The 13,191-nt window shown below is 42.1% G+C and overlaps 1 protein-coding gene across 1 annotated transcript; it reads left to right on the top strand.

The window, feature by feature from the left end:
* The first annotated feature begins 65 nt into the window (after positions 1-65).
* On the top strand, positions 66-12,961 carry LOC307019514 (AP-2 complex subunit mu-A). The gene is made up of 11 exons (XM_079650495.1): positions 66-324; positions 1,707-1,845; positions 6,218-6,483; positions 7,207-7,293; positions 7,967-8,122; positions 8,899-9,043; positions 10,323-10,445; positions 10,654-10,789; positions 10,933-11,030; positions 11,264-11,375; positions 11,987-12,961. Exons 2-11 carry the CDS (start codon positions 1,772-1,774, stop codon positions 12,119-12,121), a joined length of 1,332 nt encoding a protein of 443 aa, XP_079506621.1. The 5' UTR covers positions 66-324; positions 1,707-1,771; the 3' UTR covers positions 12,122-12,961.
* The last annotated feature ends 230 nt before the right edge of the window (positions 12,962-13,191 follow it).

The raw sequence follows: 13,191 nt of genomic DNA on the forward strand, positions 1-13,191 counted from the left end.
GTCCATTTTCAAAAGAGGGCAAGCCCCCCGTGCTGCACTGTATAGTTACACAAACATAACGCTGAAACAAATAATTGACCGCCCGTTTAGCTTATCATAACAGGGCCTGGGTGCGGTTTACACATCGCTCCAGCCGCGCCTTTTCCTGTCACAACGGAACGGCTGTGCGTAAAGACGGCGGGTCAGCTGACAGCTATCAGAGAACCGGGAGGAAGGAGCGGAATTAGCGGGTGTGTGAACTGGGAAGAGACTGGAACCTGGCAGAAGCTATATCCGAGGACAAACGGGGAGCGAAAGACTGGTGGCGTTCGTGAGAGAACTGGGGTAAGTTCACCATAGTCGAGACGGTAACATGTTTCTCGTCAAAAATGATCAACTGTAGCGAAATAAACGTTTCTGGAAGCCGGGGAAACTGTTACAATCGCGTTCGATGCTAGCATTAGCATTGTTAGCTGCCGCTCTGTTGGCTAACGTCAAGCTAGCAGCGGCAGGTACTATGCTAACCGACTAGAGGCTTCTTTTCTACTAAATATAAAAGGACACAGTATGCAATGTATGTACTTTCTTAACGGGTTGATGTATTTGTGAACAGTCAGTGTTATACGTTTACATTTATAATGTGTATGTTGTCGTTAATTAATAGTATTGCGTTTGAAAGGGTCGTCAACAGGTCTGGTTTTCTTCACCGGAAGTCCATTTAAAATTCCGCACGGCTCAACGCTGCTTCGCCGAACACCACCGCCAACTAGCCTGCTATCGTAAGCTAAATTAGCTAGCTACCTCTCACTTGGTCTATTCTCCATCACTTTGAGCTGAAGGTCAAGTCTCCATCAGTATTGTAGCCACTTAAGAAATCTTAAAACCAAGTGGTACAAGCAAACATGTCCCCCATCCGTCGATGAGACATTAGAAAATATGAAAAATGTATGAACGTTAGGAAATGGCCCGAGTGAGCAGACATCTTGACTTCGACCAATAAAAGGGCGATTAAAACTACTCATGTCTTGTGCACGAATTATTCGGTCACGACCCGGTCAAGTCTTTATGGTGACATTATTTTATCATCTTGGACATGGTTGTGTTGCATACTTCCTATGTCCACCGTGTGTGTAAGTTATCTGGCCTCTGTCTTCGAGGAATTTCAAGCATGTCCTTCATCTCCTGGTTTCCAGAAGCTTCATTCTTGAATTAGAAGAAACTGCTATGATTGTATTTGTCTTAGACACATGCAAGCTACTACAACAGCTGCACTGCCTTTAAATGAGATGAATGAAGGTGTCTTTAGGTGTAATCTTACTTGAGATGCCAGATTTACACCTGCTAGTAAAAGGCAACAGATTTGTAGCTGGCTACTTGGTGACATCCTGCTCCAAACTGGTTGCTGCTAATCTGCTGTTAATCTTACTTTGTACAGAAACGAGGATTTGACTGTAGTGTGGGTAGTGGTAGTGGAGTCTCCTCAGCCTTTATCAAAGGGATTGATGATGTGTGTATGCACACAGCTAAAATGAGTCGCCACAGTGGGGCAGCTGCAGGGTATATTCAATTGGCAATAGAGTGATGTGTGTGCGTGAGAGAGAAAGAGAGACAGGAAAAGTGGATGTGAGGGACAAGTGCTTCCCTGTGCTGTTGGTCACTCCCTCACTTTTCACTGCTTTCCCTTCTTAAACATCCCTTGTTTCTCTTCCCCTGTTTCCTTCCTGCAGTCTCTCGCTCTTCTCATGCCGGGTTTGGTTTCACCATGGCCAGTTGGGACTGAGAAGCAGCCAAAATGATCGGAGGATTGTTCATCTACAACCACAAGGGGGAGGTCCTCATCTCCCGGGTCTACCGAGACGACATTGGGTATGTTTCCCAGGAGCAAAACTGCTCTAATATGTATCCTACATTTTTGGGGAGTTCACTTCAAAGAGAAGTGCTTGAATGAGCAGGGGTGAACGGGTTCAGATTGATAAGGAAAGGATGAAAGAGGATTATGTAGCTCTTCCAAGCTTAGTAGTTGACATAGGTGTCTTTTGTTTGTTTTGTTATCTCCACGGAAATGTGGTTAAAAAATTGTGCAAGCCAGGATTACATTTAGGAAAGTATTACTAGCCCTTCGAGAAAAAACACAGTTTGCTATGATTAGAATATGTAGTATTTAGTTACAAGTAGAACAAACAGAAGAAATGACGTAGGTATTCTCCCGATAAATGAATAAAAAAGGGACTATGAGAAATAACCACAAAAGACAAAGGTATTGAAATGCGCAATCAGTTAAAAAAATATATTGTTTTCATTCAATATTGTAACATCAGTGGTGATACAAGACACACGTTTTGTATTTGTATCAAAATGGTAATAAGATACAATCATCTTTCTTCACCTTAAATCAAATAATTTCTTAGGTTTTGCATGGAGGGGATGCAAAGTAAATAGTTGCCTGGTTGGGGAAAAGGAGTGTTAAAATGGCTGACAATGAATAATCCGTGGCTCATTTTAAATGTTGAGCTAAAAAGAGATTTAAACTAACAACTTAACGGGCTGAGACAGGAGCCTATCCAAAGACGCTGACATTTGATTTCTGATGAAAAATATATTGTTTTGAATATGTGTGGCTAAAACTTGGCCGATTCATATGAGTATGTAATGGCCAGACGTTCTGTATAAGCTAAAGAATGTGAATATATTTCTTATTTACTGTTTGTCTTCCTTTCCTCTACCTTGTTTGTTTCTTTGTGACACATGTTTGATGTGATTCACCTGTGTTGGACATACCCTTTCCCCATGCATACACCCAATTCTCACTTTGTTTTATTTAAACCCTACCGCATTCATTGATTGATTTTGAGGGCAGGTGTCTCCAGAGCAGACACCATTCCAGTACCATGTAGATTTACACCGTGAGGGTCGGCAAGGTACAGAGAGGGAACATGGTGTCAGTTATGTAGGTACACAGCAGCTGTGCAGGTCAGTAGGTTATTTGTGTATGTAGACCTTTAAGCCAACATGTCATACTCAGTATTTTTGTGATTTAGGGTCCCCACAGTTTCAGACTGCATTTGAACATATACCTCTGAGACATATTGACAGCACGATGCATGTGCATCTGTTATGAAGATGGATACATATGTTATGAATGATCCAGAAATCTAATTGAGGATCTTTCTAACAGCCAAACATCAAGTGCACAAACATAAGACTTATCAAGCCAGCTAATATGACTAGCCTGGTATTGTTGACTGCCCGGCTCCTGTTCTTGCACAAAACAGGCAGCGCATCTTAGCAACATCCCCCTGCCCTGAGCCTGAAAACCTTCTCTACGCAGCAGACCAAAACTCCTGTGCTAGCCATGTAAACATCAACACTCGCCCAGTGCTCCCAGTCTGGGCTGCACGGCATCCTGAGCTAACAGCTAATTCGCTTTTTGCAGCTAATAGTTCAGTTAGCATTACTTAGCTGCAGGAAAAACGTTCTGTCCATCAGGAAAAGATGGAGGACACAAAAAAAGAGAAGTAATTTCCCCAAAAATCCTTCCACTTACATGAGCCTTACGCTCTCTCACACATCAGGATTTGTCGGCCTGCTCAGCAAAGATAGTGCAAACACAGCCAATCGAGGCACAGAGCGGAACTGACAGATGCCGTTCTTTCTCCTACAAGTCAGTGTAGCATCAAAGTAATATAGTCAACTATGATAGGCTCTAAAGCATTTGAAAATGGGCATTCCTTGAATTATTTTGTTGTAGGGTTAGAGGTGCTAAGAAGCCTATGAATATGGGCACAAACAGAGTAGTATATTATGCTTCACTGACTAAGACCCCATTAAATATTCTGTTTGCAGTTTTTTTGACCTACAGGTTTACTTCTGCTACAATCCCTTTTGCATTGTTGTCCTGTTTCTATGCAGCAATCTGTAAAATAATGGTGGCTGCTTTATCAGTCCAGTGGTAGCACAGATAATATGCAGCTGCCTCCGCTTCTTCAGACACAGCACAATGCATACTGCAGAATATCACTGATAGGTATTAAAGGAACCAACACAATATTCATGCCCTGATAACCACAGTTTATTTTGCGAAATAATGAAAAAAGGAAAACTTGTCATTTTGTGGAATTTCCATAGAGTGCTGCAGATATGATGTATTTTTGGAGGCCAACAGGGAAGTTAGCATTGTTCTATAAACAACAAAAGAACAACCTCTGAAGTCTCATTTAGCCCTTTTTAAAGACGCGTAACAGTTCAAAAGTTAACAGTATTCACTGACATACTTTATGTTTTAGCACAAAAATGTGAAACTCCTTTTTTAATTATGTTAACCAGTGACCTTGTTTCTGGTATTTAACCAAAACCAATTTAAAAAAAAAAAAAAAAAAAAAAATGCTAAGTTGAATCCAGGTTTAAGGCATAATTCCTGCAGCACTCACTAAAAATAAAGATAACAGCAAGAGAGTTTTCTTATTATGTTCAGTAGAAAACCTGGAAATCCAGGTTTTGTCTCCACCACGTTCCCACGGCATCATTTGCTAATGGTGATCCGCCCTGTTGCCGCAACACACAGAGTAAACCAGACTGTTTATGTTGCCGCGGTGTATGGACAAAATGTTGTGTTGAAATCTATAATCGCACTTGTTTTAATATTGCAAGTGAGCTGAAGCAAAAATGGACCCACTTGAAGTAAAAAAGAAGCGGTTTTGGAGTCATACAATGTATCAATATGCACTTGCCATACTGTTGTCAGGCTACAGTAGATTAAAGAGCAATATGTTGTGCTGGTGACTCGTTCCCAACATGTTCAGTTACAATGATGGCATCATAATAAACACCATGTTACTCACTCTGTCTGTGTACACGATGCACGAAAATGTCTCTTGTGCATTTTTGTCTCTCTCCTCTCCTTTTACTTCATCCTTGTTTCCTCTCTATCCTCTGTATCACCATTTTCCTCCATCTGTCCATCTTGGCCCCTGTAGGAATAGGTAAGAGATGCTCGAGCTTATCAAGCATGACCCCTCCCCCGCTCATGGCCACCGATCAATGATCCCCTGAAACCCCTAACTGCATGCCCATTGATTCCACAGACAACTTCCTGATACTTTCTCTGAGCATGAGTCACCTGTCATGACATTGCAGTGGTAAATAAACCACCAGATACTGAAGTGCAGCAGCCAATTCAAACAGGCAACACATCCAGCCACTGCCACAGCCATTCAGTGTATTACTAAAGTTTTATAAGTATTATTGATACCCACAAGCAGCTTTACCTAAGTACCTAAGCATGTTATCTGAGCATGGGGTATGACGGTTAACGTAGTTCGTACCACCTTTGATTCTGCTGTGGACTTTCACAAACAAATTGGAAAAGTGTTTCGGTATGTAGAAGATATAGTAGATTTAAACTTAGAAAAGGTTTATGGTCACAAATAACCTGAAAAAGTTATCGAATTTGAAATATATTATTTTTTAGGCCTGGAAAGATACTCTTTGGAAAGTGGCTTATTATAACCCAAATTAGATGAAACAACCTCAAACATCAGTGTTTCATGATTTGTTTCATTCTTTTCATTTTAGAGCATATAAAATAGTAGTCTTGAATATAAGATCAGTTTGAGTCAGTTTACACCTCAGGAGGTTTTGGTCTTCCTGTCAGATCGTGCTGCGTCCTCTGCTCTAGACCCCGTTGTTTATAAATCCCCATTAGGAAAGGCTGTTTCCCTAAAGCATTGTAGCACTAAGGTAAATGTTATCTCACTGACTTTTCAGTATTAGCAGAGTATTCAACTTTATTAAAATAGAGGAAAAAAAATCTAAAAGTCAGTTTCTGACAGTATATGGTGAAAACATCTCTTTGGAGTCTATATAATTAAGTATTATGTTGCCTGGGTGTCCTCCTAAACTCTTCCCTCTCCCTCCTGGTAATTATCTGCATTTACACAAAACAACGCTCCTTTTTTCTAAGCGCACAAACTCAAGGTACCCTCTCCCCGTTGGTTGGGAAAAGTTTTGATGATGTTATATTCCTCGTGATGGGTGGATATGCTGTTGAGGTCTGACGGGATTATTTATTTTGAGTCCAGTGCAGAACTGGATATCAAACTCAGCAAATATTCTCACAGGATGTCACAGGGTGGGGTGGTGTTAACAACGGTCTGTTATGCAAAAGCCTGAAACAATTCTCCCAACTCAATCGTCTCTTTCTTTTCCTCTGTCTCTATTTCTCTTTTTTCCCCAATCTCAGGCGTAACGCGGTCGATGCGTTCCGTGTGAACGTGATTCACGCCCGGCAGCAGGTTCGATCCCCGGTGACCAACATCGCCCGCACCAGCTTCTTCCATGTTAAACGCTCAAACATCTGGTTGGCGGCCGTCACCAAGCAGAATGTCAACGCCGCCATGGTGTTCGAGTTCCTTTACAAGATGTGTGATGTCATGACGGCCTACTTTGGCAAGATCAGCGAGGAGAACATCAAGAACAACTTTGTGCTCATCTACGAGCTGCTGGATGGTAGGACACGAAAACTCAATAATGTTTTCCTAAATATAATCGAGTAAATCAGGGAACTGGGCCTCTCTGGAGCTTATATCAAACATCAAACTATTATTCTACGTAGTATTTTTTTTAATAGTAGGGATACCACAAGAACCGATACTTCAGTACCTATAGTGCTAGAATACTGAACTGTAGTACCGCCTAGCTTTGTCTCCAATGGTGTCCCAACCTCCCGGGGACGATGGAAAATGTGTTTGGGACGCAGTACACTCTATTGGTTCCATCAAGAAAAGCACACTCATTTTCCCTTTATAATGCTACATTATTAAAAGCACATTTGTGTTGTAATCTGCAGCAGGAAAGAAAGTGAACAATAACTGTTAGCTGTCAGACGTGTGAACAAGAGGCTCCATAAAAGGTGCATTCAGTATAAATGTGTACTATGCAAAGTTCAATTCTAAAGCGGTCATGATGTGTTCAATGTAGTAAGAAACTTGAAAAAATACAGTTGCTTGAGAAGTTTTCCTAGCAATATTAAATGGATATTAGCGAAAGAGATATGACTGTCCAAATCATTTCTGGCATGGTGACAAACCAAACTCAAAGTGACCTGTTTGGCATTATATTAAGCGTATAATGTCAGACTCGGTCAACACTGGTTCTTTCCACTGCTGCGTGCCCTAGAGTCCTCACCCACCTTATCTCTAACCGACAGTTTATCTGTTTGTGTTCACACAGAGATCCTGGACTTTGGATACCCCCAGAACTCAGAGACTGGAGCTCTGAAGACCTTCATCACCCAGCAGGGCATTAAGGGACAGGTCAGTGAGACCAGGGCAGTCTCAAACTGTTACAGTCACGAAGGTTTTACAGTCAGTTTATGTTGAAACAGGTGTCTATTAAGATAAATGGGCATTTCAGTGGCTGTTGTTTGTGGTGCAGTTGGATTTTATTGCATCACAGTCAGATTGATGTGCTTATATCGGTGAGGGTAGACTAAATATTATAAACGCCTCTAAATGTCACCCAAGACCTTTTTTAGAATCACGAGTGATAGACGGATGATAAATATGTAATGGGATGTCCAGGGCCTATTTTCTTGATCTGGATTAGGCATAGATATTACACATTGTATTGCCGTGTCTACAGTGGTGTCATGTAATGCTATAGCCACAAAACAACAGGAAGCGATTAGAGGGGTGTGATGTAATGCTATAGCCACAAAACAACAGGAAGCGATTAGAGGGAATGTGTAATGTTGCAATACAGTAATAAAACTAGTAATATTTTGTATTTACATTTAATTTTTCTGTTCTCTCCTTTTTTGCAATCCTCAACTCTGCATCATTCAGCACCAGGTAAGAACCGACGTTCTAAGGAAATTCTTTGTATCCACATGTGGAACCATGTCACCTTTGTTTGTCTCTCTCTAGTGCAAATTATCCTCTTTCACCCCCCCCTGTCTGTCGGCGGTCTGCTGTTGTTAGTGGTGCTACAGTTTCTCTCCCTGTCTCCCAGACGAAGGAGGAGCAGTCTCAGATCACCAGCCAGGTGACGGGGCAGATCGGCTGGCGTCGGGAAGGCATCAAGTATCGCCGCAATGAGCTCTTCCTGGACGTCCTGGAGAGCGTCAACCTGCTCATGTCACCACAAGGTCTGTAAACTGCTGAGCATGCATTATTTATTGAAACTGTATCATTCAGAACAACTGCGGACAGTAGTTAGCTGTGTCTGTGTTTAATGCCACTGTAGTGTATTTATTATTTGACTTTGATGTTATACGTAAGACATGAATTCATCAATACTTCTCAGACTCTATGAACGATCACAGTTCATAAGAAAATCCAATTATTAGGTTTATGAGTCTTTTGATTGTATCTCACAATCTTCATTTATTTCACTTTAAAGGCTCTCAAATGGAAAGTCAGAGCAGAATGATTGCAAACTGACTGCTATGAACATACTGACAGCCGAGCAGGAGGCTAGCCGCTAACAGTGCTAACCGCAGCAACAGTGCTAACAGTGTTACCCTTAAAGGGGAAACTGTAGACTGGGCGTTCCATTTGCCATTACACGCTGTCGGTCAGGACAAAAGTGATTGGCTGTAAGCACCGTGTGAGAGCAGCGCTGAGCGGAGTCCATTAGCAGCCGGTGGGACATGCATACGGACTCTAGTGCACAAACATTCATGAGCAACAAGCCGTATGTGTTTAAAGCATAGAGACGTTTGAATTACAATAAACACAGGGGGTCCGAGACTAAAACATGGCTCCACTATATCTTCACATAGCAAATGGTGGTTTCCTGTGTTATTAATGTTGAGTCTTTAAAAGAGAGCTAAGAGAATTAGAGTTTAACAACCAAATGGAGGAAAAACAGATGTTGTGGTGTGTCCAGTTTGAGACTCACATTATTCCCCCTCCTCTCCAGGCCAGGTCCTGAGCGCCCATGTGTCGGGCCGAGTGGTGATGAAGAGCTACCTGAGCGGGATGCCCGAGTGCAAATTTGGCATGAACGACAAGATTGTCATCGACAAGCAGGGCAAGGGAGGAACAACGGAGGACACAGGGAAAAGGTCAGTGAAGCATCGAGCAGACGGCAAAATGTTTATATCAAATCAACTATACTTTTAAAAGCAAGGCTGAAAATCATTTGGATCATTTGCAAATTCCGTTTCTTTAAGAATGTTACTTTTTAAGCTTGAACATGTATATTCACTGTTAAATCAAAATGTAAGAGACCACCTCGTCCGTTTAAGCCCTGTCTGTGTTATGAGTGTTGTCTGTCCTGCTGTTTGCAACAAGACAGCTTTTACAATTTATTTTTCCTTTTTCTTTCCTTTGGATGCGTCCCTCCTTTCTTTCCCTCTCTTTCTTTTCTATGTGCTGTACCTCAGTGATTTAGGGGGAGGAAGGTACTGTACTGACAAGTGTCCTCACCTTCTGCCACACACACACACACACACACACACACACACACACACACACACACACACACACACACACACCCCTTGTTGAAGCACATTAAGGCCCAATTCCAACAGTTTCAAATCAGCATCTCTTGGACAACATTTTTAATGAATAACTAAAATAAAACTCCAAACATCTTTAATTGTGTTACTTTTTTGTAAAGATCTTTTAGCTTTAAACCTGATGTTTATAAGCTTCTTAGTTTTTTCAACATTCTGTAAAGATACACAACTTTATACTAAAATGCATAGTTATGACTAAACACAGGTATGGTCCTAAACTAAAAACATATGAGGTTGTAAATAGCGTGCTTCCTGACGGACACACACAGCATTGAGAGCGGTCAGGTAGGGCAGCACGTGAAGTCAGCACCGATGCAGACTCGCTGTTTGAGGGCTTGATAACCCACTCCCCCTCCACACTCGTTGGTTTGGAACAGCACCTAATGTGGCGGACCCTCCGCGCAAACGTAGGGGTAGTGTGTGTGTAGGGGGTGGATTGGAATTGGGCCTAAGAATCATCTCATGCACTCAATACAAATCAAACACTCCATGTTAAGTATTTGGTGTACATGCTGGCTCTGTCCCTACTCTTTGCAATAGTTGGTGTATTGTTTATGTATGTATTACCCCACCTTACGTCTAACTGGGTCCGTGGTGTTTTATTGCTCTAAAGTGTCATCAACCACCAGGTCTTCATGTCCTGATACTAGCACTTATCTTCTCTGTCCTTGTTGTTCTGCTCATGGTGTTCTCACTATTAATATCAATTTAGGGAGATAAGTAGTTTCATATATTTTGATTAAATCATTTAAAACAAGTGAACTAATGTCCTTGTGTCTCCTTGTGTGTCTTTGTGTGTCTCTGATGTGTTTTTGTCTTGCAGCAGCGGGAAGCAGTCCATAGCCATCGACGACTGCACCTTCCACCAGTGTGTGCGCCTCAGTAAGTTTGACTCGGAGCGTAGCATCAGCTTCATCCCCCCCGATGGAGAGTACGAGCTCATGAGGTCAGTGGATTGGAATATCTGTAAACCCTTCTGTCTGTTATCAGGCTGTCTCATAGGCACGAGTGAGACTGAAAGCATACATGGTGCCTTCTATCCTTCAATAGTTGTTGTTTGGAGAAATGAACTACAGGCATTAATGAGCACTGAAACCACTTGAGGAAATGCTTGCTTTTGTTACATTATCCAATCTCTCCCCCTCTTCTGGCAGGTATCGCACCACTAAAGACATCATCCTGCCGTTCCGAGTTATTCCTCTGGTCAGGGAGGTCGGCCGCACTAAACTGGAGGTTAAGGTGGTCATCAAGTCCAACTTCAAACCCTCGCTGCTGGCCCAAAAGATCGAGGTGAGCTCTTATCAAAGTCACGTGCTGATAAACACTAACCCTATCAAACACAGGTCCTATTTCCTCACAGCTCAGACATGGCCTAATGTAATGAGTTTTAAATGATGTTAAACGTTTATCTCTCCTTATTATGACCTCCTCAGGTGCGTATCCCCACGCCCCTCAACACCAGCGGCGTGCAGGTGATTTGTATGAAGGGAAAAGCGAAGTACAAGGCCAGCGAGAACGCCATTGTCTGGAAGTGAGTAGTCCCTCTGACCGTAAATCCACGAGATACAACCTAACGCTGTTTTATGCTCGGTCAGGTTAATGATCCACAGCTGCTCTGTGCCGTTTGCTTGTGTAACCACTCGGACAGTCCTATTCACTTTGCACAACTGTTGTACTTATTTATTCTTGTGAGGGTTTCAAAATGGGGTTCCTTGTTGCTGATATCTATACACTAAGCTGATCTGTGTGTGTGTGTGTGTGTAGGATCAAACGCATGGCTGGGATGAAGGAGTCTCAGATCAGTGCTGAGATCGAGCTGCTGCCGACCAACGATAAGAAGAAATGGGCCAGGCCTCCCATCTCTATGAACTTTGAGGTCAGAACACACAAATAGTTTTCACAGTCTTCCTCTCAGTTACATATAGTTTGTAAATCTGATACTGAAGTCATTCATTACACCTCTTCCCAATAAATTGCAGAGCTTTAGTGTATGCTTCGGCAACTATTTTGATAATTGGTTTTTAGTAATCTTTCAAGAAAAAAATAGTTACAATTCTGTTTCTCAGCTTCCTAAATGTGAATATTGTTCTTTATCACTCATGACGGTAAACTCAATATATTTAGAGTTGACATTGAGTGCTCTGCTGAAAGAGTTTTCAAAACCAAACAACAAAGAATGTTATCAAAACAATCAATGATAAGACTGAAAATAATCCCGAATCGCATCCCTAAACTAGGAACTAATTTACTCCCTGATTTAAATGAGCTATCTTGTTGCGTAGCTGAACTTTGTACAGCGTTGGCAACCAAACACATGGACTATGGATTAAAAGTGATCCCGGTATCAGCCATGCAAATCACTGCAATTACTTTTACCTCATACACACTTCCTGCTTAATCCTCACAGCCACAGTAACAACCCGTATGGCCTACATCTCCCAGCATGCCCCGACGCGTCTTCCTAACATCCCTCTTCTGGTCCTGCAGGTTCCCTTCGCTCCCTCTGGTCTGAAGGTGCGCTACTTGAAGGTGTTCGAGTCCAAGCTCAACTACAGTGACCACGACGTCATCAAATGGGTGCGCTACATCGGCCGCTCCGGCATCTACGAAACCCGCTGCTAAAGCCCCCCCCCGCCCCCCTCATGCACCCCCACCACCTTCTCACCCCTTCCTAACTACGTGTTGGAGATTGAATTGACATCGTATGAAAAAAAGAGAAGTAAATGATATACTGCACAGATATATGCAAAATGTGAACCATTGTACCGTATATATCTCGTAGTGGTGAGTAAAAACCTGTAAACCAACTGGTGTCCGAAAGAAACAAGACGTGATGCAGGTGGGGACCAGGGGGTGGGGACTGAGGCACCTCTGGGTGTCCCTCAGGGTCGCTCTCTTGTGTTTATTCCACCATCTACTCTCCAGTTACTTTAGAAGTCCTAGAGGGAATCCCCGGTAGCTGTTGTGGTTTAAATGAGTACCGATAGTCCCTGGATATGAACTTCTGTCTCAGTAGAGTCTACCCTTTAAGGTCCAGATGCATTGACTGATTGTGTATTGTGGACTGATTGATATTGATCTGTGTTATTTTTAGTCAATTTGGATCAAAAGTCTCATTTCAAAGTCTCTTAGGGATGGTTCAAAAAGACAATGAATTGATAGTGGCTGAACTGTTTTTGTACTTTCTGGAGAGTGTATTGTTTTTTTCCCCCCTTGCTATTTTTCCAATACTAGTGAGCAACATTAAAGAAAAAATGATCATTCCAGTTTTGCGGTCTGAACATCATCCCCTCCTGAGATCTACTTTGTCACACTGGTTTGATTCAAATATGTGTTTGGGGGAAATCAGTGTGTGCAGCGGGGTGAGGTCTCCCCCTGGTGGTCCTCCTCGTCACTGTCTGCCTCTTCATGTTTTTAGCCCTGGTGACCGTTCTGTCCAATAAAATCTGACTATGTAACCAACTGCTTCCTTTCCGTGTTAATGTTGTATTGTAGAGGTTCAATTTGTCAAGACACTTTCCAATGTAGAGAATGTCCATTTGATATAGCCTGTTTTGATATGTGAAAGATTTTCAACATGTATTAAATCATGTTTAAACAAATAGATTTGATAGGAAAGAAGCTACTGTGATTTAGTATTGAAAAATAAAATATTTAAACTATTGTTGATTCTTTTGGAAATAATATATACA

This window comes from Notothenia rossii, assembly GCF_949606895.1.
Source record: "Notothenia rossii genome assembly, chromosome: 9".
Taxonomy (NCBI): Eukaryota; Metazoa; Chordata; class Actinopteri; order Perciformes; family Nototheniidae; genus Notothenia; species Notothenia rossii.